Source organism: Sabethes cyaneus, chromosome 2 (assembly GCF_943734655.1).
Source record: "Sabethes cyaneus chromosome 2, idSabCyanKW18_F2, whole genome shotgun sequence".
Taxonomy (NCBI): domain Eukaryota; kingdom Metazoa; phylum Arthropoda; class Insecta; order Diptera; family Culicidae; genus Sabethes; species Sabethes cyaneus.
The window spans coordinates 4,091,591-4,114,355 of NC_071354.1; the positions used below are offsets into that span (position 1 = coordinate 4,091,591).

General features: G+C 40.5%; 1 protein-coding gene across 18 annotated transcripts in view; it reads left to right on the forward strand.

The window, feature by feature from the left end:
• LOC128737806 (cytochrome b5 reductase 4) overlaps positions 1 to 22,765 on the forward strand; it is an 86,267-nt gene extending 63,502 nt beyond the window's left edge. For all 18 annotated transcript variants that reach the window (XM_053832543.1, XM_053832544.1, XM_053832542.1 and 15 more), the window contains exons 3-7: positions 10,917 to 11,132; positions 11,189 to 12,251; positions 20,530 to 20,619; positions 21,292 to 21,754; positions 21,833 to 22,765. In XM_053832543.1, coding sequence (XP_053688518.1) covers positions 10,917 to 11,132; positions 11,189 to 12,251; positions 20,530 to 20,619; positions 21,292 to 21,631 — 1,709 coding nt within the window. In that variant the 3' untranslated portion in view covers positions 21,632 to 21,754; positions 21,833 to 22,765. The remainder of the gene's footprint in view (positions 1 to 10,916; positions 11,133 to 11,188; positions 12,252 to 20,529; positions 20,620 to 21,291; positions 21,755 to 21,832) is intronic.

The following is a 22,765-nucleotide window of genomic DNA, read 5'->3' on the forward strand; positions in this document are numbered from 1 at the left end:
TCTTTGGAGCAGCATGAAACATCCTTCGGAAAAATACAAAAATACAAAAATAATTCCAAAACAAATACATCGTTAGAATTGATTGGCTTCTTTTTTCTGTCGTTAACATGTATGTTAACATACATACATACAGTCGTTAACATGTGTTTTAGTGTCAACAAGGAATTGGAACACAGTTTTTCCCAGTCTTTTTTATCAACATTCAGTTCTTCAAAAATGTTTATAGCTCGAGCTGATGCATTTAGAAACTTAATTAGTATCTCATCTTGAAAACTGACCACTAACCACTTGAAAAAAATATGTTCTGTGGCGGTCCCTAAAAACCACGGGACAGAAGAGGACTGTGAATTATCCATAAATCTCTTCATAAATCTATAATTTTCAATGCTGTTTAATGAAATACCTTTATTACTACGGATATCACGCTCTTTACTTCAGATTCCCACAAACCTTCAGAGTGCGGGGCATTCGGTGGTGTGGTGCTCCACTAAGTCTGTCTTGGAAGGCGAAATTCGAAAATTTTCTTCACCATTTGTTCTTCCCTGAATAGCTTATATAACTTCTCCAGTTCATTTCTTGCGCCTATGGAATTCGTCCCATTTCCACTCCACGTGCAACAAAACGTTGTAACGCTAACAAAAAAGTTGCGGTAGTCAAATCTCGCGTGACTTTTCAAAAGGACCTAAGTAACATTGAGAGATTCTCTTTGGTCTTCCTCTCTTCCGATTATTACGGCGACATAAATGCATTTCAATAAAAGTTTTCTTGACGATTAGGTAGGTAGTAACACTAGCAACCGATTTATGCAAGGCTGATGTTTTAAAGTGCATTTGCATCGTCGTGGCAACCGAAAGAGGAGAGGCACAAAGAGAATCTCTCATTGTTACTTAGGTCCTTTTGAAAAGTTACGCGAGAAATCTTCAACTGGCTTCAAGTGAATGACCTTAGTCCAAACCAAACAAATGAAAACACTAATATAAACCTTTCCTGGAGTAGCCTTACGAATTCCTAGACGTATTGGACCAGCGAAATCTATTCCAAACTTCAAAACACTGGCTTGGTAAATCTCGCATAAACTGCTCAAACAATCTCACTTTTAGCCTAAAACATTCTACACAGCTTCTGATGTCCAGTCGTATTTTATTAGTAATCCAAAAATTTTGCCTGCCTCTCTCCCTCTCTCTGTCTCTCTCTTTCTCTCTCTCTCTATGGCATGGCAACTCAATGTGTGATTTCAAATTCCTGGTTTTTTCCCGGTTTTCCTGGTCGATTATTGAAAAACTCCTGGTTTTTGAATATAACTCAAAATTAGCAACAAGAATATAAAAATACAAGTTTTTTGTGTTAAATATTGTGCTGGAAAGTTTGCCGGGTTATTTATTCCCTTTAACTAAAAATGTGACAGAGTAAAGATAGAAATTTATATTTGCTACACTAACTAGGATTGAAATCAGCCGTTTCTATAAGTTAACTTAATCTAGTAAGATTAATTCATTTAAAGAGAAATTTCGCACCTATTTAAAACTGAAATCATTCTGTAAATCAGATTATTTCACAGACCCTTACCCAGCTTGTCTTGCCAGTTGACTCAAGGGAAGCTAGCCGCTTGTAGCTCCAAATACTGGAACTGATCGAAATCCAAGGAGCTTACGAGGCTCGGAATGGGTAAACAATAAAAACGATCGTAGCCTGATTCCAAACACTGCGATTGACCAGGATTGACTGTGCACGAACCAGAGCGTCTAAAACAGCAACCCTTCAACGATACACCAAGATGGAAAGGGCTGTTAAGAAGTTCTGTAGACGGGACAAGACTATCAACTATCTAATTAAGGAGGGTCACTACAGTATAAAAAGCATTTGACCGACTAAATCACGAACACATCTCATATGCGGAAGGCATAGAGAAGTTCTTGATATGCTACAGTCTGATAAGTACCTGAAAATTCTAAGAGATGGCATTAGTATTCACTAATGTGAACCATTTTTATCGAGCTCCTTCAAATGACGCCTGTCAAAACTTCAGCCATTTATGTTTACGCATTTACAAGTTACAGCACTGAGAATCGACTACCCAAGTAACCAAAAGTTCCGATAAAAGGGGATTTTAGACTTAATCAGCCAACGAAATGATCATGAATAGAACTCTATTCAACTTCATTTTTAAGTAATTAACCGTACTTTCAAGTTCGTATTTGATGTTTAAACTTCGAAGGGAATACAAAGTAACTTCTAACAGAACTAGAAAGTTCGCAAAAAGTTCGCTTAAGTCGCTATATAGAACACTGTTCAGCCCAAAAAGAAACTCCAATAATTTTCAAAATAAAAAAGATTGGGGGAATATTTTCCCACTTCTTCCTGTTTTGCAGATTCATGACATTTCTCATTAACTAAGGTGTTTAATTTCGGTTAATAATCGACTGTTTTTTATAAATATTAATTTATTGTAACTTACCACACACCACCAACATAAACCTCTGGGATTTGAATTCGAGTACTTCTTTTCGGTAACTTAGACGCATACCACTGCTCCGTTGCTGGAATATGCCATTTGCATCGTTTTTACTCGATGTACTAATTTCTCATTTATCACAGCCCCGAAACGAACTTACACTTAAGAACAACTCATCGACAAAATTCATGTCACTAGCGGCGTCAGAGATGGCGCAATGCATCAGGATAGGCATGCAACGAGGAACGCTCGGGTTCAAATCCAGTAGCGGTCGGTGTTAGTTAGGCTTTTTTTAAATGGTCTATCTTAATCACATGAACCGACTTTACAAAAGTTAGGAGGAAGCGGAGGTAGAAAATGGAAAAGTATAAAAATAGAACTACAAGTGCTGTTTTATAAACTTTTGCCAAAGTTTCTACAGAAGCTGCTTAGCGCTCTATGCAGCGAACTCCAGGCAGCTTTGGAGTTCGGTTAGTTACAGGCAAAGCTGCTTAGCAAGCTATACCTCCACAGACATAAAGCTTGTTAACCTTCCTTAGACACCATTATCCGAACTCTAAGTTACTTTCAAGTTGTATGTTGAACTTTCAAGCTGCGTGTTGTACTTTCAAGTTGCTACAGCTATTAACGGTACTTTAATGAGAGTGAAGTTCGGTTTACAAATGCAGTGTTTGGTTGTTCAGCAAGAAAGTTCTGCAAAACTAAATTTGAACCAAATATGAACTTTCAAGTTTGTTCCTTAAGTGAAATTCGAACTTTTGGTTGCTTGGGTAACCTCCTAACTAAGTCTGAGTTTCGAGTTTTGATCAAACACCACTATCTACGCAAGAAAACGATATCCGAGACCAAGGCCAAGCTGGATAAGTATTACCCGGACTCTGCACCGTCGATTGAAACGATTCACAAGTGGATTACAGAGTTTCGTTGTGGCCGTACGAGCACAGTTGATACTGAACGATCTGGGCGCCCAAAAGAGGCAACTACACCAGAAAACGTCGAAAAAATCCATGATATGATGTTGAATGATCCCAAAGTGAAGTTGAGAGAGGTAGCTAATGCTGTAGGCATGTAATTGGAACGCGTGGGCATGTTTGGGCATGTGGGAAGTTTTGGGCATGAAGAAGCTCTGCGCGCGATGGGAGCCGCGTTTGCTCACAATAGACCAAAAACGAATTCGTGTGACGACTTCCCAGAATTTGGCATTATTTTCGCGTAAGCCGACCAAGTTTTTGCGCCGATTCAAAACCTGGATCCATTACTACACTCCTGAGTCAACGCAACAAGCAAAACAGTGGGTTTTACTGGGCCAAAGTGCTCCGAACCGTCCAAAAACGCAACAATGGGCCGGAAAGGTTATGACCTCCGTATTTTGGAATGCACATGGCATAATATTCGTGGACTATCTTGAAAAAGGTAAAACCATAACCGGAGCATACTATTCATCATTATTGGACCGAATGAAATTCGAAATAGCCGAAAAGCGACCGTATTTGAAGAAGAAAAAACCGCTTTATCATCACGACAATGCGCCTGTTCATTCATGCTTAGTAGCACAAGGAAAATTGCTTGAAATCAGGTTCGAATTGGTTCCTCAGCCACCGTATTCACCAGACCTGGTCCCCAGCGACTATTACTTTTTTCCTAATCTGAAGAGATGGCTCACCGGTAAGTGTTTTTACTCAAATAAGGAGCTCATAGCTGAAACTGAGGCGTATTTTGAAGACCTTCCGATCGAGTACTTTTCGGACGGTATCAAAAAGTTAGAAAATCGTTGGACTTACTGTATCGACCTAAAAGGAGAGTATGTTGAAAAATAAAACCGACTTTGGCCAAAAAAACGTCTCCGTGTTTCATTTTTCAGGTACTTATCAGACTGCCTAGTATCTTATCGACGCTCAGTATGAGACGCTTTCGTGAAAATTGCTGCACGACGACCTTCTGTGGGGCACTATAAGGGTTGCTATAGGAGTGAGACAGGGTTACATACCTTTATCGATCGCTCGTTCCTCGTCGTTATGGATAAAATTTTAATTGCCATTGAGCCATCGATAGAAAACCTAACCAAGGATTACTCTGAAACCCTTCGACAATGGAGTAATTAAATGACCTTGAGGTAGCCGACGATATTCTCTTGCCCTCCTAATGGCAATATGATATGCAGAAAACTCTAGATGGTCAACGTCGCAAAGACCAAGTCAGTGGAAGTGAACAATAACAATTCCTCCGATTTCACAGAGTAAAGTTTGAGGAGGTGGAAGATTTTGGTAGCCTGACAACCCTAGACGGTGGTACCAAGACCGTTGTATACACACAAATCAGGATGACCAGCGGTGATTTTTTGGATCTTACTTTGGAATGTTTAGCGCTCAAATCAGATCCGACTCAAACTCGGATTTTCAAATCAAACGGGAAATCTGTTCTATTGCCTGCAAGACATGGCGCGTATCAGCGGAGGAAACTGCAGGTCTTCGTTAATCGTTGCCTGAATACATTATTCGGGTTTGGTGGCCTCACACTTGCTTTTTTAATTCGGACTCGATCGTGGATTTCACCAGCGCCAGGTAGAAACAGAGATTTGGAAGCGTAGGTACAGGTGGATTTGACATATTTTGAGGAGAAAATCGAACGAAATCTGCAGGAAGCCTGAATTCAACTAGAATCTGCAGGGAGAGTAGAAGAGGCAAACCTAGAGGCTAATCAAGGGCTACGCCGTCGACTTCAGTTAACTAATTCAGACTGTTGATGGGAACCACTCCTGGCGACAGGTAAAAGCCAAGGCAGATGACCGTCTGCAGTCGGAAAAGCAGACTTAAAAAAATCCTGGTCTTTTCCTGGTTGAGTTGCCGCCTCTCTCTCTCTCTCTCTCTCTCTCTCTCTCTCTCTCTCTCTCTCTCTCTCTCTCTCTCTCTCTCTCTCTCTCTCTCTCTCTCTCTCTCTCTCTCTCTCTCTCTCTCTCTCTCTCTCTCTCTCTCTCTCTCTCTCTCTCTCTCTATCGGAAATTGTCTCGAACAAGTCTGTGTTTCTGCTATCATCAAAGGAACGAAGTGTTTGGTTGCAGCAATTTACATTCCCCCTGACAGAAGTAAGGTTGTCAAGTTTATCGACGATTAATTCGTCAATCACGTGACAAAGGGTCTTCAGAAGAAAGAATTCTCAATACCGTTGATTATAACCAATCGAAAATTTCTTGGTTTAGTGGAGAGAATGATTCCTAGACTTGAAACAAGTCAATCCACTGCGTATTTATCCCGGAAGAACACTAGACTTCGTTTACTGCCTTCCTGCACAAGAAATCTTTGTGCTTCGGGCCATTTCTCAGCCACTTCCTGTTGATCTTCCCCATCCTTCACTGCATTTATTCTTGCCTACACTGGTACGTCCCGTGGAAGTTCCAGCTATCAGTTTGCACCTATAAACTATCGTCGTCTCTGGATTGAGCTACATTATTGTACGAGAACGACGATGGTGATGACATTACGGTTTTGCGATGCTATTTGCATTTGGCTAAACGAAAATCTTCACAGAATTAGACCTGCTTTAAAACTTGCTTGGAGCACCAGTGAGCTGCGCAGCTCAGTAATACTTTTGATGTTTCACAAGGCGATAAACGGGAGCCTTTGCTATTCACCTTATACTTCAACGACATTGCTATTCTACTTGGTTCCGGATGCGCTCTGGTATATGCCGGCAATCTAAAGATCTATCTCGTTGTAAAATCTTTCGCTGATTGTTACCTATTGCAAGCGCTATTGGACACCTTTACTAACTGCTGTAACAGGACCAAGCGCACAATATGCATCGCCAAATGTGTGGTTATTAGATTTCACCGATGTAATGTGCCTATCTCATTCGATTACCGGATAAACGGAGCTATTCTCGGACACACCATCAGATCAGTGATCTTGGAGTCCTGTTGGATAACAAGCTCACGTTCAATCAACATTATACTGCCGTCATCTCTAGAGCTTCGCAACAACTTGGGTTCATCGCAAAAATTTCCCTCCCAAGACTACACAGAGATCCCCATTGCTTGGCATTGTACTGCGCGTTGGTACGCCTGATACTTGAAAATGCCTGTATCATGAATTAGAATAAAACGCATTCAACGAATATTTTTTCATATTGCCCTGAGATATCTAACCTAGCGTCTACCTAACAATTTTCCCAGCTACGTAGACCGATGCCAGATTTTGGATTTGGAGACATTAGAGAGTTCAGTCGTCGAAGGATTCAACTAGCAACTTTTTTGGTTAAACTCCTCAACAATGAAAATGATTCCCCGGCTTTGTTGTCCCGTATTGATTTTCGAATTTCACGTAGACAGCTTTGTTCAGTGAGTTTACTGACAATCAGATTCCATCGTACCAGGTACGGTTTTTATGGACCACTGACGTTATTGGTGGCCTTTGTTCTGTAATACAGGGACGGGCGAACAGCTCACGAGCCGTTCAAATGAACCGGTTCACAGGGAAGAGAGTTCAACAGAACGGCTCCTGAAAAAGAACGACGGTTCTTCAAACCTACCCGAAGGTTTCCGAAAGTGGCACGAAGCTTGGTTCGTGAATCGCAATTTAGCGAACTGTCAACCTGGCGGACAAACGAACCGTGAACTATGAGCCGCTCAGTTGAATCGGTTCGCGACAGTAAATGAACGGTTCAGAGCCACTCACACAAAAGAGTCGTTTTGCCCACCTCCGTTCTGTAATATAAGAATGCTAAATCTGGCCAAAATGGCACGGAACAATTGTGTTCAGGTTAGACAGCAGACATTTTTTCAAACATTCACTGACGATAATTTTTTGATTGACGGTTCCACTTGCAATAATAATGTCGCATTCTCACCCACAGATACAGATAACCAAACCAGATGCTTTTTACTGGACTTGGATAGTTTCATATGCTTGAAAATATCTGCCGCCTTTCCCCTCCTTCCAGTCACTATGTAAAATCCTTACCAAAGAAGCCGCTTGAATTCTACCTTGACGTAGGTTTCATCACCACGTATTCAAACTTCGTTAGGATCATCGTGTACAGCTTCTGGCATCGTGTTTTGACCGTCTTGTTCTATTTATCGCTACGATTTGTAGTTACTACCTTCCTATAGATCGACAGTTCGGTTTGTTTTTTAGTTTCCTACACATTTCTAGAGACAGGGTGTCGACTCAAATCCAAAAATAAAATTCCCTGACTTTCCCTGATTTTCCCTGATGCAGCAAATATTTTTCCCTGACCCTCAAAACTCGAATATAAAGCTTATTTGGGCGATTTCTGGCTTAAGTTTTTAACCCTTTAGCATGTCTTATGCGACCTGCTGAAAACTAAAGCTAGATTTCTTCATGTTTTAAGAACACATTTCAAAGATTCTTAACCTATTTCTTACCAGCGTTTCTAAAACGCAACGCACTCTTCTCTCGATTCTAGGAACAATTTTGTTTGAGGTATCAACTGGAATCCAAAGCTACAAAGATTGAGAAATAATCTAATCGACCTGTTTTTGCACAAAGCTTAGATGTTACATATAACAAAATTACAGCCGTGTAAACATAACAAATCTTGCTAACTTTCGGTCAGCTCAAACTAGTAACTTTGCCGCTGGAAGGTGGACACATATCTGCGGTTTTTCAGTTGAACTAAAACAAAACTTTCCTGGAAGTTTCAGCTTGTTATCTCTGCTGCAAAAAGTATGGGGTTAAGGAGATGATTCTCCAAAGATTTTAGGTACAAAAACGTGCGTTTTGCTGGCGTCGAGGTGCGGCAAAAGTTTAGCTAGATATATTGTTAGAAAATGTCCAATTGGCAAATATTTTAACCCTCAACAGTGGACAGTATGCGGAGTTAAGACTTAAGACTAAAGCTGGGTGTCATGATTTTGGATTGCAACTATCGAGGCTTGAGAGCAACATTGACTCGAAGGAAGTTCGGTCCGATGACCATATAACTACGAGGGAAGTTATAGGCACGACGTGTGGAAGACAATGTAACAGCTTATTTGAAGTCGAATGCCAGAAAATGATAGATGAGAAGAACCCGGCCAAGAGTCGTATGCTCAGTACGGATCACGTCAGAACAGAGAAACATGTATGCTTTCTGCTTATTACGTAACCAACCGCAGTCCCGAAGGTTGCCAACTCGCATAAACGCAAATTCTACAGAACGTAAATGCTTCCGGTAACCCTTAACGGACATGAATCATGGGCGCTGAAGGAAGATGATCAATGCTTGGGGCTTCTGAGCGTAAAATTCTGCAATTGGTGAAAACGCTGTAGATCGCGTGTAAATAACAGTCTGTATCGTGAGGCCTGCCATTGCCGATTTCGAGCACTACAGCGAGGGAAGTCTGACAATTGTACGGAGCAAATCAAACAAAAAATTTACGGCAAACTGAAAGATAATCGAATTGCCACTAGACTTGTAACAAGTTTTAAATCAACCGATCAATCTGCGTATATTTTACACGAAAATTGATTCGATTCCAAAGTTTATCAACAATATTGCCGGGTAAATAAAATTTCCCTGATTGAATTTCGAAATTCCCTGATATTCCCTGATTTCCCTGATCAAGAAATGAATTCCCTGATATTCCCTGATTTTCCAGGTTTTTCCAGGAAATCGACACCCTGAGAGAACATTCCCAACGGCTTCCTGAATGTCGACATACGTTCTCCTTTCCGCAATGTACGAGCACAATTTTGATCCGTTATTCCTCTAACTTGGACGCCGTTTTGACTACTGAAGAACAAACGACAACATTAAAATAGAGGAATCATTCTACAAGCACACACCTACAAAATAAAGGGTCTTCTGTTGTTTTTTTAAATGCACAATTTTGATCGTAACACCTTTTAAGTCAATACAGTTATCACGAGAAAGCAAATTGCTGAACTTTTCCAAAGCCACAGATGTGCTGCTCAGGTACAAAAACAAACAACATGCCAATTTGTGTTCTCTTGTATGCCGATAAGTAGAGCATAAAATATCTTGCCTCCAAACATGAAATTTCCATCAGGATGCAGAAAATTAATGTTCTACTTCCTGTTCCGGGTTTAATTTTTTTTTTTTGATTCGATTGTGCGTCATTTATCACATACAATTACCGAGCAGTAGTGGATGCTCGTTGATCGTTTATTTGCCCACAATTAATTACATTGGCCGGTTCAGGGTAATTAGACGACCAAACATTTTCGGTCGAAATGGGTTGCGTGTTATCAATTATGCCATTAATTTAATTTCAATCAGGCGCCATAAACTGTAGCACACAATTTCCTGAGATGGATAACTGCCGTTCCGTCATTGAACGCTCTGAATGCATAATTTCGAATCAAATGGGATACCATTAACGTTTACGACCCTTCGCAGATGTCATTATAATTTTGTTTGTAAAAAAATACGGCGTTTTCATATAATATCATTTTTCTGCAAACAATCCCTGAGCGGAACAATCCAATCACTTCACTTTGATTTAATATGGTGAAGTACACAGAGAAAGGAAATCTTCCGCTCGGATTGCACAGCACAGGATACGTTTTCATTGATCACTGAGCGAAAAATATTCTCACCCTTAAATGCACACGTAAGAGGCTCCGTAGCATCCCCCACCCGCCCGGGAACATCAATCTGGGCGCTGCTGGTGCTTTTAACTTCTTTAGTCTTCCAAGTCGAACACAGTTACATTTATGCCAGCGCGCTTACGTTACGTTTTCTTTCGCAGGTCGAATGTATGTTTCCTTCTTGCAACAAAATCCTCTCAAAAAGCTTTTCTTCATCGAATCCTTTTCTCGCTTCAATAAACAGAGATCGATCAGACGACAGCCAGTTGACCTTAGCAGAAAAGCTGGTGTGAAACAATGCCGGAATAAGCACACCGTTGTTCGTTTCCAAAGTTTTTATGAAAAAAAAACACAGAAAAATCGAGTTTGCAAAATTCAATTATTCTCTATTATGAAATATAATCCAAAATAATTTTCAATTGTTTGAAATTTCATCGAACAACATTCCCTTGTGCACAGTCCTATTTCTCATTTCGCATTGGCTCACCGTGCAGGGAACGGCTCTAGGTTAGGTTAGAATAACGACCAAAGTTAAGCTCGTCCGTTCAACGTGCCAAAAAGGACAAACATTACCCGCTGGTGCAATCTGCAATGAGCTTTATCTTTTTCACGGTCAGTTGTTTCAATCTTTTTCAACACCACTTTGGGTGAAAACTTTTCTGGTGTATCGTCGTCATCGTCCCTTGCAAAAGGAAGACTAAAAAGGAAAGGCAAGTTTATCCTTTCACATGAAGGTCCAAATGTTTATCATCCATTCCAGCACCTGGGATGCTGGTTTTATCTTGCTTTGCTTTGCTTTGCGGCGCTAGAAAGCCAACACTCGTAGTAGGGATGAAAATTTAATTTGGATTAGTAGAGATTTGATATTAAAGCTGCAAACAGAATGGTAACAAATTCTTCAACCTTTTCTCTTCCAGGTAATCCGAGAAATAAAACTGCCCTCAAGCCTGGCCATTCGTTGATGGACTGGATCCGACTGGGTAATTCTGGTGTGGATTTAACAGGAACTGGTGGCAAGGCGCGACCCGTCAGCCACTCCGAATTGGCCCTTCATAACACACGGGAAGACGTGTGGCTGGCAATTCGGGGGAAAGTTTACAATGTTACGCGTTACCTGGACTTTCACCCTGGTGGTAAGTGACGCAGATTCCTCGCTAACCTCCTTCGAATAACAAGCGTTGTTTCACAGGTGTCGACGAGCTGATGCGTGGTGCTGGCAAAGATGCCACAAAACTGTTCGACGAAGTCCACGCTTGGGTTAACTATGAATCGCTGCTCGCAAAATGTTACATCGGTCCTTTACGTAATACCGCAGTTCTTCATCTAGGTTCGGGTAGCTCCAAATCTACACCTCCCTCAACTTTCCTGAAACCACCGACTCCGACTAGTCCCCAATCGCTCTCATCAAGTAATAGTAGTGTAGTTAGCCCCTCCGTTGCGCTGAAGCCTAAAACTGCAATGTCGATAATTAGCAGTTCTAGCGACGAAATCGCTAGTAAGTCGCTTAACGTTGTGCCTCGCTTCGACTGGATTCAAAAGACCGCCGAAGTCACGTTCATATTCTACACCAAAGCGCTCTGTAATCCGGCCGTTATTGTGGAATTCGAAAACAACTTGGAATTCAGTGTGAAAATATTCCTCGAAGGAAACGTCCTACACCGGTACCGGTTCCAAGTGTCAAACAATTTGCAGTGGCCTTGTAGTGTACGCCAATCCCTGGAAGCGGGGAAGGTCGAAATTGTGTTCAATAAACTGCTGCCCGGGCTGTGGCCCGGCTACGGACAAATGGAGCAAGAACGCAAAGAGAACTACGAGATGGAACTATACGAGTATGATGTCGCGACGAGAATCGAAATCACACACGACTCCTGTGCCCTGTTACTCCGACCAAGAAACAACTCCATCCTACAGCTAACACCAATCGGGCACCATTTGTCCGTATCCGCCAACATCAACGGGGATTACATAACACGAAGCTACACGCCGGTACCTGCTAGTGCGGTTCCTACTGAATGTCCTGCAACATTCGTCCCCCTGCTGGTTAAGACCTACTCGAACGGAGGGGGGCTATCTAAGCACCTAACGAAGCCGGTACCGCTGGCGACGTCCCTGCAGCTTTCGCAACCGAGCGGGAACTTTTCGCTCGCAAAACTAAAGCATCACAACCGCGTTGCCTTACTGGCCGCCGGAAGCGGCCTAACACCAATACTCGCCTTGCTTGGCTATCTACTGGACAGGAGCAACAATAAGATGTAAGTAGTTTTTTGCCTCCATCCAAATAACAGTGCTGCGCTAAGCCTCTGGTTTAAATTGTCCTGCTATTTCATCGACCGAATACAACTGAATAATCTCATTGCATGCTATTTCACTCCACCAACCGTTGTTTCATCCGATTAGCACCATTAACGAAGTCATTACGCTGTGAATCGTGACTTTTAAAAACCCATTAGGGCATTATTAGCTAACTTTGCAAGCCCCATTTGTCATTGGACTGGGAAAAGATAGATAATAATCTAAAGGGAATGCCGGACTGTAGCAGCTGCCATGTCTCTACAGAACGGAAATGCATGACTTTGGACTTTGCACAAGAAAAAATTATCCGACGATGTCGAGTGTAATGAGAAAATCCCTGACAATGGAAGGATTTAAATGGAACGGACCCGGAAAAAGGTTTTTTCTGTTAATTTATATATGCATTTTGCTGCTACCGTTGCTAGGACGGTCTTTTTCACAGGCCAGCGAACTAGTTTGTTAATGAGCACTTAATGCAATAACATTGAATTTAGTAGGGTAGGGAAGCATTAGCAAGTAGAGAATGAAATTTATACAGCTATGAATTTCGTTAGTCTACGTTTTCCAACTACGTTGTCCGTTATCCAGGGTTCGGTGTGCTCAATTTAAAAGTTGGCTTAGTATAAGTTTTTAAATAGTTAATTGACAGATTTAAAACTATTGCCATAATATTGATAAGTTTGTAGTTATGTCCGAAATATTCATTTATTCGGTTACCGAATAATCGAAGAGCATTGTCTGCACTAATTGATTAATTCAACTAAACGTGCTAAATAGATGCATTCGATTGAAAATCATTCAAATATTTCATTTGTTATTACCTAGTTGAATTAATCGAACGTCTGACGGTGTTCGTAAACAAAAGTTGGAAAAGATGCCTTTATCCAGCAGTAATATTTCAATAACAAGCAATAACCGGTCGGAATGCGTTTGTGCTTGTAAATGGAGTCAGTTCTCTTCCATTTGAAATGCAATCAGCCCGAGCAACAATGTGAGTTTTATTGTACTCTTATGACGGTGTTCAAGGCCAATTTTGGTCTTAAATGCCATCATAAGAGTGTAATAAAACCCAAATTGTTACTTGGGAGGTTTGCTCCAAGGAAACCATTAAGGCCCATTGTTATTTATCCTTTTCGTGAACGATTTGTGCTCTACAATTAAATCCCCTAAGTATATGTTTGCCAATGACCTGAAGATCTACCGTGTAAGAGCTTCGAAAGTTGACTGCTGTGCCTTACAATCTGACAATAATTCGCTGCTAAATTGGTGCACTCTGAACGGAATAGAGGTGAATGTGCAGAAATGTAATGTCATCTCAGTCTACAGAAATGGACAGATCACTTCGTTTGACAATAAGATGGAAACAGCCAGTAGCACCGGATCGATTCCGTGAAATATTTGGGCATTCTTCTGGATAGCAAACTCCACCTAGGCGTACCCGACGAGCCGACTTCTTTGGGCTTTCAATGCACCGTACTTTATTTGCCAGAAATAATCCTATTGGTGTGTGTTGTCGTAACTAGAACTACTTTTAAATTGAGAATTAGTATATATTGGAATTGTCTGTACGACACCTTCGAAGACCAATATTAATAAATTAAATTAAAATTAGTACTAACATTATCGTAGGCAGCAAATTTGCGCCGAAACACTATTACCCTTCGCAAGTAGCGAATAATTGTCCTGGCCATACTGTTGTTACTGGAAGATGATGGAATGATGGAATGTTTTGAAAGGCCACGGCAACAGTCTTAAAGACATATGAATCACGAGCTACAGGCACACACTGCTTGGAGAGATTCTCATCGTACATCTGGCAAAAGTCGTGAGGATGCCGAACAACAATGCGACGAGAACAGTTCTCTTCACCAATCCCGACTTCTGAGACGACTGGGAAATTGACGACGAGTGGCCCAGGATCGAGTTGAACGACTGCTTGAAACGGCACGAGCCATATTTTTAAGCACACTTTTGAACTGCTGGACCACTGGCGTGCTCGGGCTGGAGCACACTGAAACAGGTGCCCTAGCTTCTCTGTAAAATTTAATGTTAAACAAAATAATTTCTGTAACTCAGAAGTCCGCAGCTCTTAATTTAATCGGCCACTATTTTTGCGATAAGTAAATTGATTGCATAAAATAAAATTAAATTTCAAATTTATTTTCAAACCTCTAATTAAAGCTTAAATCTCATTCCAATATCATGCCCAATTTCAACAACTATTTCAAGTCCAGTCTAGTTTTAAGTCCAAATCCGAATTCATTTTCAAGTGTAACTTAAATCCAATGTATATCCACTTTCAATTCCTACTTTAAATTTGACTTGAAATTCTAATTTCATGTTTATTGTCAAGTCCAATTACAAGTCTAATAAACTAATAACATCAACAATTACAAGTCCAATTGAAAACCAGTTCATTTCCATTTTTAAGTTAAATTTAATTGGGGTGGAAAGCTCCAAAGAAAAGTCGAAAAATGATATTCTGCCACTTGCGAATTTTTTGAAATATTTTTTTCTTGTTTGTCAATTGTCAATCTCATGAGTCAACAATGAAAATGTTAGTAAATTTTATTTGAGCATGTCCACAGATATGGAATATCGGTGGATCTAGAGGTAGTCCGTTTCCTGCTATTTTCCAGACAAGAAGCCAAAAGGAAAAAATGAGATAGAAGGAGAGGAAACGGAAAAAAGTACGAACGAAAACGTGACAAAAACCAGACTAACGAGACACAAACAAGGAAAAATCAAGTCTGGCATGGAAAAAAGAAAAACGAAAGAAAAAACGTGACAGAAAGGGAGGGGTAACGGGGCATAAAAAAAGAAAAAAGAGAGAAAAATAACAAAACAAGAGAACAACGAGGCAAAAAAACGAGGAGACTTTATAGAAACAAATGAAGAACGGAAGAGAAACGAAGGAAAATGAGAAAAAAGAAAGAAAAATCATAAAGAAAACGAATAAAACAAGAAAGAAAATGAGGAAAAATATGACATAAAATAAGGAAAAAAAGAAAATATTGGAGCATGATGATGGAGAAACGGGAACAGAAAAGAAGGAAGTTCAGAAAAAAAATGAAAACGGATGGCAAAAGGGGTAAAATGGCTAAGAAACACAGAACACTACAGAAAAGAAGGAAAAGCAGGACATATTAAGAGGTAAAACGGTACAGACGAAAACGAAAAACAGGATAGAAAAGTTAAAAAGCGAAAAAAGACAAAAACCGGCACCGAAAAAAAAGGCAGAACGGGTCACTAAATGACAAAAAACAAGATAGAAAAAGAAAAAAAAGAAACCGAGAATCAAGAGTAGAAGAAACACGAAAAACGGAACAAACAAAAAACTTACGAACAGGATGAAAGAGGGTACAGAAAAAGAAAAGAAAAGGGACTGAAAAAGAGAAAATAGTGGACACAAAAAGGAAAAGGAGAGAGAAAGATGGAATACGAGCAGTAAAGGGAATAGAAAATAAGAGAAACCAAAAGGGAATGGAAGAATAGCGAGATAGAGAAAAATAAACCGATAGAGGCAACGAAGGAACCGGGAGAAAGAGGAGAAATATGGGGTAAAAAACGGGAAAGTGAGACAGAAAAAGAAAAGAAAAACAACACAAACGGACTAAAAAAAAAACTAAAAACGGAAGAGAAAAAGATGTAAAACAGGAGATACAGGGTGTTCAATAAGTTCGAATACACTTTAAAAATGTGTTTAAATGAAAATACAAGATATTCTTTTCTGAGTCAAATTTTATTGAAGCAGTGTTTATTGAGAACCTTTACGACATATTTGGTTGAAGCAGCCCCCCTTTGTGATTTATGACGAGCTTGAGACGTTTCTCAAAAGAATCACACGCGGCACGCACCTGGTCCATGGGCATCTCGTCCCAGATCTTGGAAATGAGCTTCTTAAATTGGTCTAAAGTGCTCACTTTATGTTCACTCTGCTTGGCCAGCATGTACGACCATACATAAAGTCCAGGGGATTAAGATCCGGGGAGCCGGGAGTCAAATTCTCCCGACACCACGCTTGTACGACATTCGCCGTGTGGGCCGGTGCGCCGTGTTGTTGAAAGACGTAATTATCTTTCCCGCAGAGGTCACTAGGCGCAGGGATCACAACCATCTCCAGAACCTCGATCTTATAGTACGCGGCGTTGATTTTCACGTTTCTCTCGAAAAGGACCAGTGGAAGCTTCCCACGCTTGGATTCGGCCCACCAAAACATCACCGACGCGGCGCTCTAGAACCGCGGGATGTTTATGTGGGACGGGGGGATGCTGGCCAACGTCGGTGCCCACAGCCGATCATTTTGGACATTGTGCGGCTGTTGCAAGATGAAGAGTTTCTCATCAGAAAACACGAACTCCTGACCAGCGTGCCGCGAAAATATCAGTTTTGCTCTGTCCAGCCTCTTCTTCGTTTTAGCCTTCGTTACCCCGAGAACCTTGCGTTTCTTGTGCGGCTTGCATCCCAGGTCCTTCGCCTAGACGGTGTTGGTAGTCTCGATCGACACATCCAGGTCACCAGCGGTCTTCCGGATCGGGCGGTTCATTTTTCGACGAACCCGCTCCCTCACCACCTTGATGGCTGCTGGCGTCCTCAACGAACGCGGCCGCCCGGATCTGGCACGGTCCGTGGCCGAGCTCGTCTTCCGGTACCGACAGATGGTGTTATAGATGAACAACTTTACCAAAACAACTTTACCACGACGTTACGGTACTCCTTCATCGCGCGCGGTAAACAAATAACAAATGACATCAAGTTGACACCTTGCGCGTCGGTTTGCCTATATATAAGGCTAAAGCTGACGCCAATACCAATACACAGAATGCACATGATGCCCACTTACACAACGATGAAAAGTTGTATTCGAACTTGTTGAACACCCTGTAGATAAAGAAAACTGAAGAGGAAATAGAAAAGGGAGCCGAAAACAGAATAAACGTGACAGAAAAAATGGTAAAAACGGAGCATCCGAAGACAAAAAACGAAAAGGCAAGGAGACAAAAAAAATTGAAAAAAAAAACGATAACAAAATTGTTGGCTGTTATTCTTATTCAGTCCTGTTATCCTTCATCTTTTCCTCGTTTTTTTTTTTTTTGTTATGTTTTTCCCCATTTTCCGTCTTTTTTTTGGCACTGAAAACGAGAAAAAATGAAACAAAAAACAAATCGACAACGAAAAATATCAATTTTTATCTTCAAATAAAAATTTCAGTCTAATTTCCATGTTCGGTTTGAAAGTACAAGTTCAAATTAATCCAAACTCAAGTCTATTTCAAATGCAATTTTGGGTTTACTTTTGAATCAAATTAAAACTGATTCCAAGGAAATTTCAAGTGCATTTGGAATTCCATTTTCAAGTCTAATTTTCGATGTACGTTTACTATTTTTAAAATTGTACGAACCAGAAATCCGGATTATATATATGAAAAGCTAGAACCATTACGCAACACTCGTACTATAAATTTCCGCATTCCGAAGCATAGTTCTGCGTATTACGGTCAATCTCTGCTTGTAAGAGGTAAATCCTATTGGAACTATATTCCGCAAACTTTAAAATCTTGTTTATCAACAAATGTTTTTAGAAGAAATCTCTTGTCAAGGCTCATTTGATGAGTCAAATTAGCACACAGCAACTGAAAATATAGTTTATAGTTTTGGATTGAAATTATTTATTTTGCATTACCTGAGATGCACCTAATTGTAGCATCAAAAAAGGCAATATGTCTAACGTTACGTTACAATATTGTTAAATAAATAAATAAATAATTCCAAGTCTAATCTCAAGTTTAATCTCCAATTCTCCATCTCCAAGTCTAATTTTAGTTCCAATTTTAAGTTCAATTTTGAGCCTAATTTGACATCCAACTGCAAGTCAAATTTAAACTTTATTCTAAATCCAAATCTAATTCGAAGTCCAATTTTTCTCTAAAAACTTCTTTTTCTGTTTTAAGTCCGATTTTAGGTCAAATTCCTAGTAAAATTTCCATAACCAAATTACTCGAAATTTAAGTCCAATTTCCAGTTCAATATTAAGGAAAAGCTTCAAGCTCAAACGAGTCCATATTCAAGTCTAATTTAATGTCCGATGCCAAGTCTGATTTCAAGTCGCCAAATTCAACTCAAATTTCTGATCCAATTTTTAAGTTTGATTTTAAATCAAAATGGACCCGAAAATCCTATGTTTTCACCATTATCGGCTGTTATTTTCGTGATAAGTAATAATCGCTTCAAATATTATCCTTCTAAAATGTCAGGTGCCCCCCCCCCCCCCTTTTACGTATATCTAGGCCCGCTAGTGTGCTTGATTATTTTTAATAAAACCCACCCAAAACTTTTGCGGTTGCTTCATTTGATTTGAGAGCTTCATTTGATTGTTGAAATCGGTTTACCGATCCCGAAGAAAATCGTATCACGTAATTTTCACCTTCCAAATTCCGTGAGAAACAGACAACAAATCAAAGACACATATTCATTAATACATACACACGCAGGCATTGCTCAGTTCATCGAACCTTCTCCATTGGTATATGTGAGGATGTGACTCGCCCTCTTTGTTATCTTTGTTATAGTATAACAAAGGTAAAATTTGCATGAAGTTAATTTGTTATTTTGAAGTTATTTTGGAATGTTGCATGAGAACCTATACGATATGGACTTTTTTAGAATGGGCCAGGCTCTTAGAAGTCGAAATCTATGTTTGACACCATTTTGAAATCCAAGATGGCGCACTATTATTTAGCATTTTGCATGAAAACTCATATAGTGCCAAGTACCAGAATCGGAGTGGCTGTAAGAAGTCCAAAATCGTTATTTGACGTCATTTTGAAATTCAAGATAACCATGGCCAGTTTCGGTGAGTTCAGTGGATTGACGTCTTTTGATATAAAAACAGTATTGTTATTACAAGTGTACCGGTAAATTTGTTGATGGTACCCGACGTAATGTACGCGCTTGGCCCATCTTGCCGCACCCCCAGATGGCCTATCAAATCAAGACCTTTTTAACGTCCACCTTCTTCATCCTTGCCTTCTCAGGAACGGCCAACCGAGATGTGGCAAAGTAAAACTCGTCATGGTTCTTAGCGGTCCCTAGCGGTTGAGTACGTTTTACGCAATTTATTCTAAATAATGAACGGAAGGGATAAAAGTAGAAAAATTGGCTGATTACAGAGAACCTGTATTTAAAAAGTCACATTTTACATTCATTAAGCACTAACTTCTCCAACTAGCAACTACTTCTGGCATCCTAATTATATGCAAAAACAATCGAAACCTGTACAATTGTTGTGCCACACCATGTAATCCGTTTCAACGTACTTGGCAAAAACTTACCCAGCTAGGGCATATAAAATATGCACGAAACCATTAAGAACCGCAATACAAAAAGCTACATTTTCAGACGCAAAGCTCCCACACTTTCCCGCCTCCCGCCTATTCTTGCTAGTCAGTAGTGTTTAGCAGTACAGAGATTACGCCGGGTGACGTGTTACAGTGGGTGACCCCACTTATGAGTGCCATTGGCATTCCTTTCGCTTTAGTTTTTATTCTATTTGAATGAATGAATGAGTAGATGATGATGGTTGGGGGGATGAAAAACGATGTCATGCTTGTGGAAATCTACCATCACGCTCATAGCTACACACACACAAACACACGCAGCCAGTCACAAGCACTCTGTGGATTTTCCTTTCGCCGTTTTCCACGGTTCTGACGGCTTAGAATGGGTCTCTTCCTGCTGCGGTATGGTTTATCCGCTTTAAAGAGTGACGTAGATTTTTTTTAAATTACGTTTGCCGAAACAGAACAATGTATAAAATATGAGTATGAAATCAAATGGTTCTCTAATCGAATTGCAGTTTTTAGTTGGTTCATGACCAGCAAAAATCGCCTATCTGACAGAGCAGTACGAGTTGAAATAATAATTTGTGGCAGAATGCACTAATAAATCAATTCAACCACAACTTGCCTGAAACAATATGCATCGTCTCTCGGTGCGCTGGTTGATTGCACTGAATTTGCATAGAACTACAGGTCCCTAATTGCGATAGTATCTCTGGTTTCATTGCTTTAAACAAAAATTTGCATCCTCTGCATCCTAGACCACAACGATTTTGCGTATGACCACCGGCATTTACGTAGCTAGATGGTACGTAGAAAAGCAAACTAATGAACGGTATCCGTTTTCCTTTCTATTTTCCGGCGGCTTCGTCGTAAACCACATCCCTCCAACGACCCGCCAGTGAGTCCGTGAGTCTGCTGTACTTCAATAAAACCGAAGCGGATATCTGGTGCCGAGAGATGCTGGATAATTTATGCGAAAAGGACAAAAGGTAAGTTGCTATGGTTAACATCAGGTGCTGAGCTCTCTGAACTGACATCACGGGCTGAGCAGCACAACAATGCTATCGGTTTCATGTCGTTCCTTAATGCGCTCATCACAGTCAGAGCCACAGTGATTGAATGCTCGAGAGGAACCCCCGACGAAGGCTTGGTTGTGTTTTGGGAATCTTGCTTCTAATTGAATTCTGGATTTTTCTTCCCATTTTTTTTATTTTTTCAAAGAGGATTATGGTAACTTTTCAATACTGAATGCTGAAAATAAGAATGTGGTTCAGCAACCAGTGAAACCTGCAGTTACATATTCATACTTCCAAATGTTATTTATGTGCCACATACGTTTTCAACACATTTAAAAAGACACCAACGTTCGTATTCGTTGTGCGAATAAATAATAAATCGGAAGCTTTTGTAAATTCTTCAACGCCACCTGACGTGTTGAGTTCGTTTCGAACCCAGCGGGTTGAGGCAGCAAACAAATATTCTATACCACAGCTAACATAAGAAAGGAGCCCCACCATTGCTATTTCCTCGGTATATCCTGCAAAAGCCTAGATACATCCTCTTCCAGCCGATACAATAACGTTTATTTATTGCTCTTTTGTACGCACGTCGTCCTTTCCACGTCAATCACGTTGATCCGATATCTGCGCACCCGCTCGCAGGCTGACTGTGCTTCATTTCCTTTCGGCGTCGTCACCGATCGAGCCACAGCCGTCGAGTCTGGATAGCTCTTCCGATGTATCAACAGCACCGGTCGCGGTAGGACACGACACCGACTCTCGGCCGCCCGCTATATCAACATCCTCCCGCCGGCGCGTTTCCGCGAAACTAGAATCGGGACGGATATCAATCGAAATCGTACAACGGCTCACCAACGTCGATTCCCCGCTGTACTCGACCTACGTGTGCCAATGCGGTCCGAAACCTTTCAACGAGCTGTGCTGTCAGTATTTGGAACAGGCCGGTCACAACATGGCACATTTCCACAGCTTCCAGGGTTAAATGGAACGTGTGCACAGGCATTGAAAGCAAGAAGGATGGGCTGGATGAAAAAATAAAACTGATCGAACCATCATTTCTCTTGCATCTCATGCTCAGTCGTACCTACTACCAGTAGCCTAGATGGTAAGTATAGATATAGCAGTAAAAGGAAGATAATCCGTAAATCGATACAGTAAATTACCATTAATGCTTTCCTTTTAGAGTCACTCACATCCTGAAACTGCTATCATACAAACCGGTGGCATGCTTTTCCACCATAATAAACTAATCGATCCACAATTACATAAACCAAACACTCAAACAGACTAAAACTGACAAACAAACAAAGAAATCTAATTAACAAATATCAACTTGATACTATCATAAATTAAAAGTTCCCAAACACGCAACATTGTGGCAACCGAAAAAAAAACAAACCCAAAAAGCAACATAAATTTTGTGCCTCCCGACGACGACGACAACAGTAGACAGTCCCATCCTGCCGCGCGGCGACCAGTAGCAGCCAGTAGTTAGATAAATATTTATCTAATCTAAATTGAAATTTCACCACATCCTGATCGATAGTAGTTTAGCCGGCAGCCGAAAAAAAACCCATTAGTGAAAATTAACAAAGAAAGCCCAAGGACGACGGACAGCCCCATGTCCCTGCATTCATTGGGTTATTGTCTTGCCACGTTTGGCAATCAACAACGTTTGGCGGCAGCCAAACGAGCATCCGTCGATAAATTTCCGTTTTCGTTTTTCGTTTATTTGCTCACGCTCAGGCGCCGGTTGGGGAAATTCTAGCACACATTACCCAACCAGTTGGAGGTTTTTTTTCGAAATTTTTTAAAAATAAAAATTATTCTTTCGATGAGTGGAACATAACACTTAAAGTATGATTTGTTACGATAAAAAAGTTTTCAAAAGTTCTTTTGTAGTTCTGCTTTAGACAGTGCTTTTTCGCAGTTAATTTGTTACTGTTACCATTCGCATAAATAAATGGTGTACATAGGATGAGTGGTCATCAATATACGTGTAAAAAACATCTTAAAGGCATACTAAAAATAGAAATAAAAACGGATAATGTAAAACTATCAGTATCGGTATCATACGATACAGAGCTAAGCGAAAAAATATATTTTCTTTCAAGTG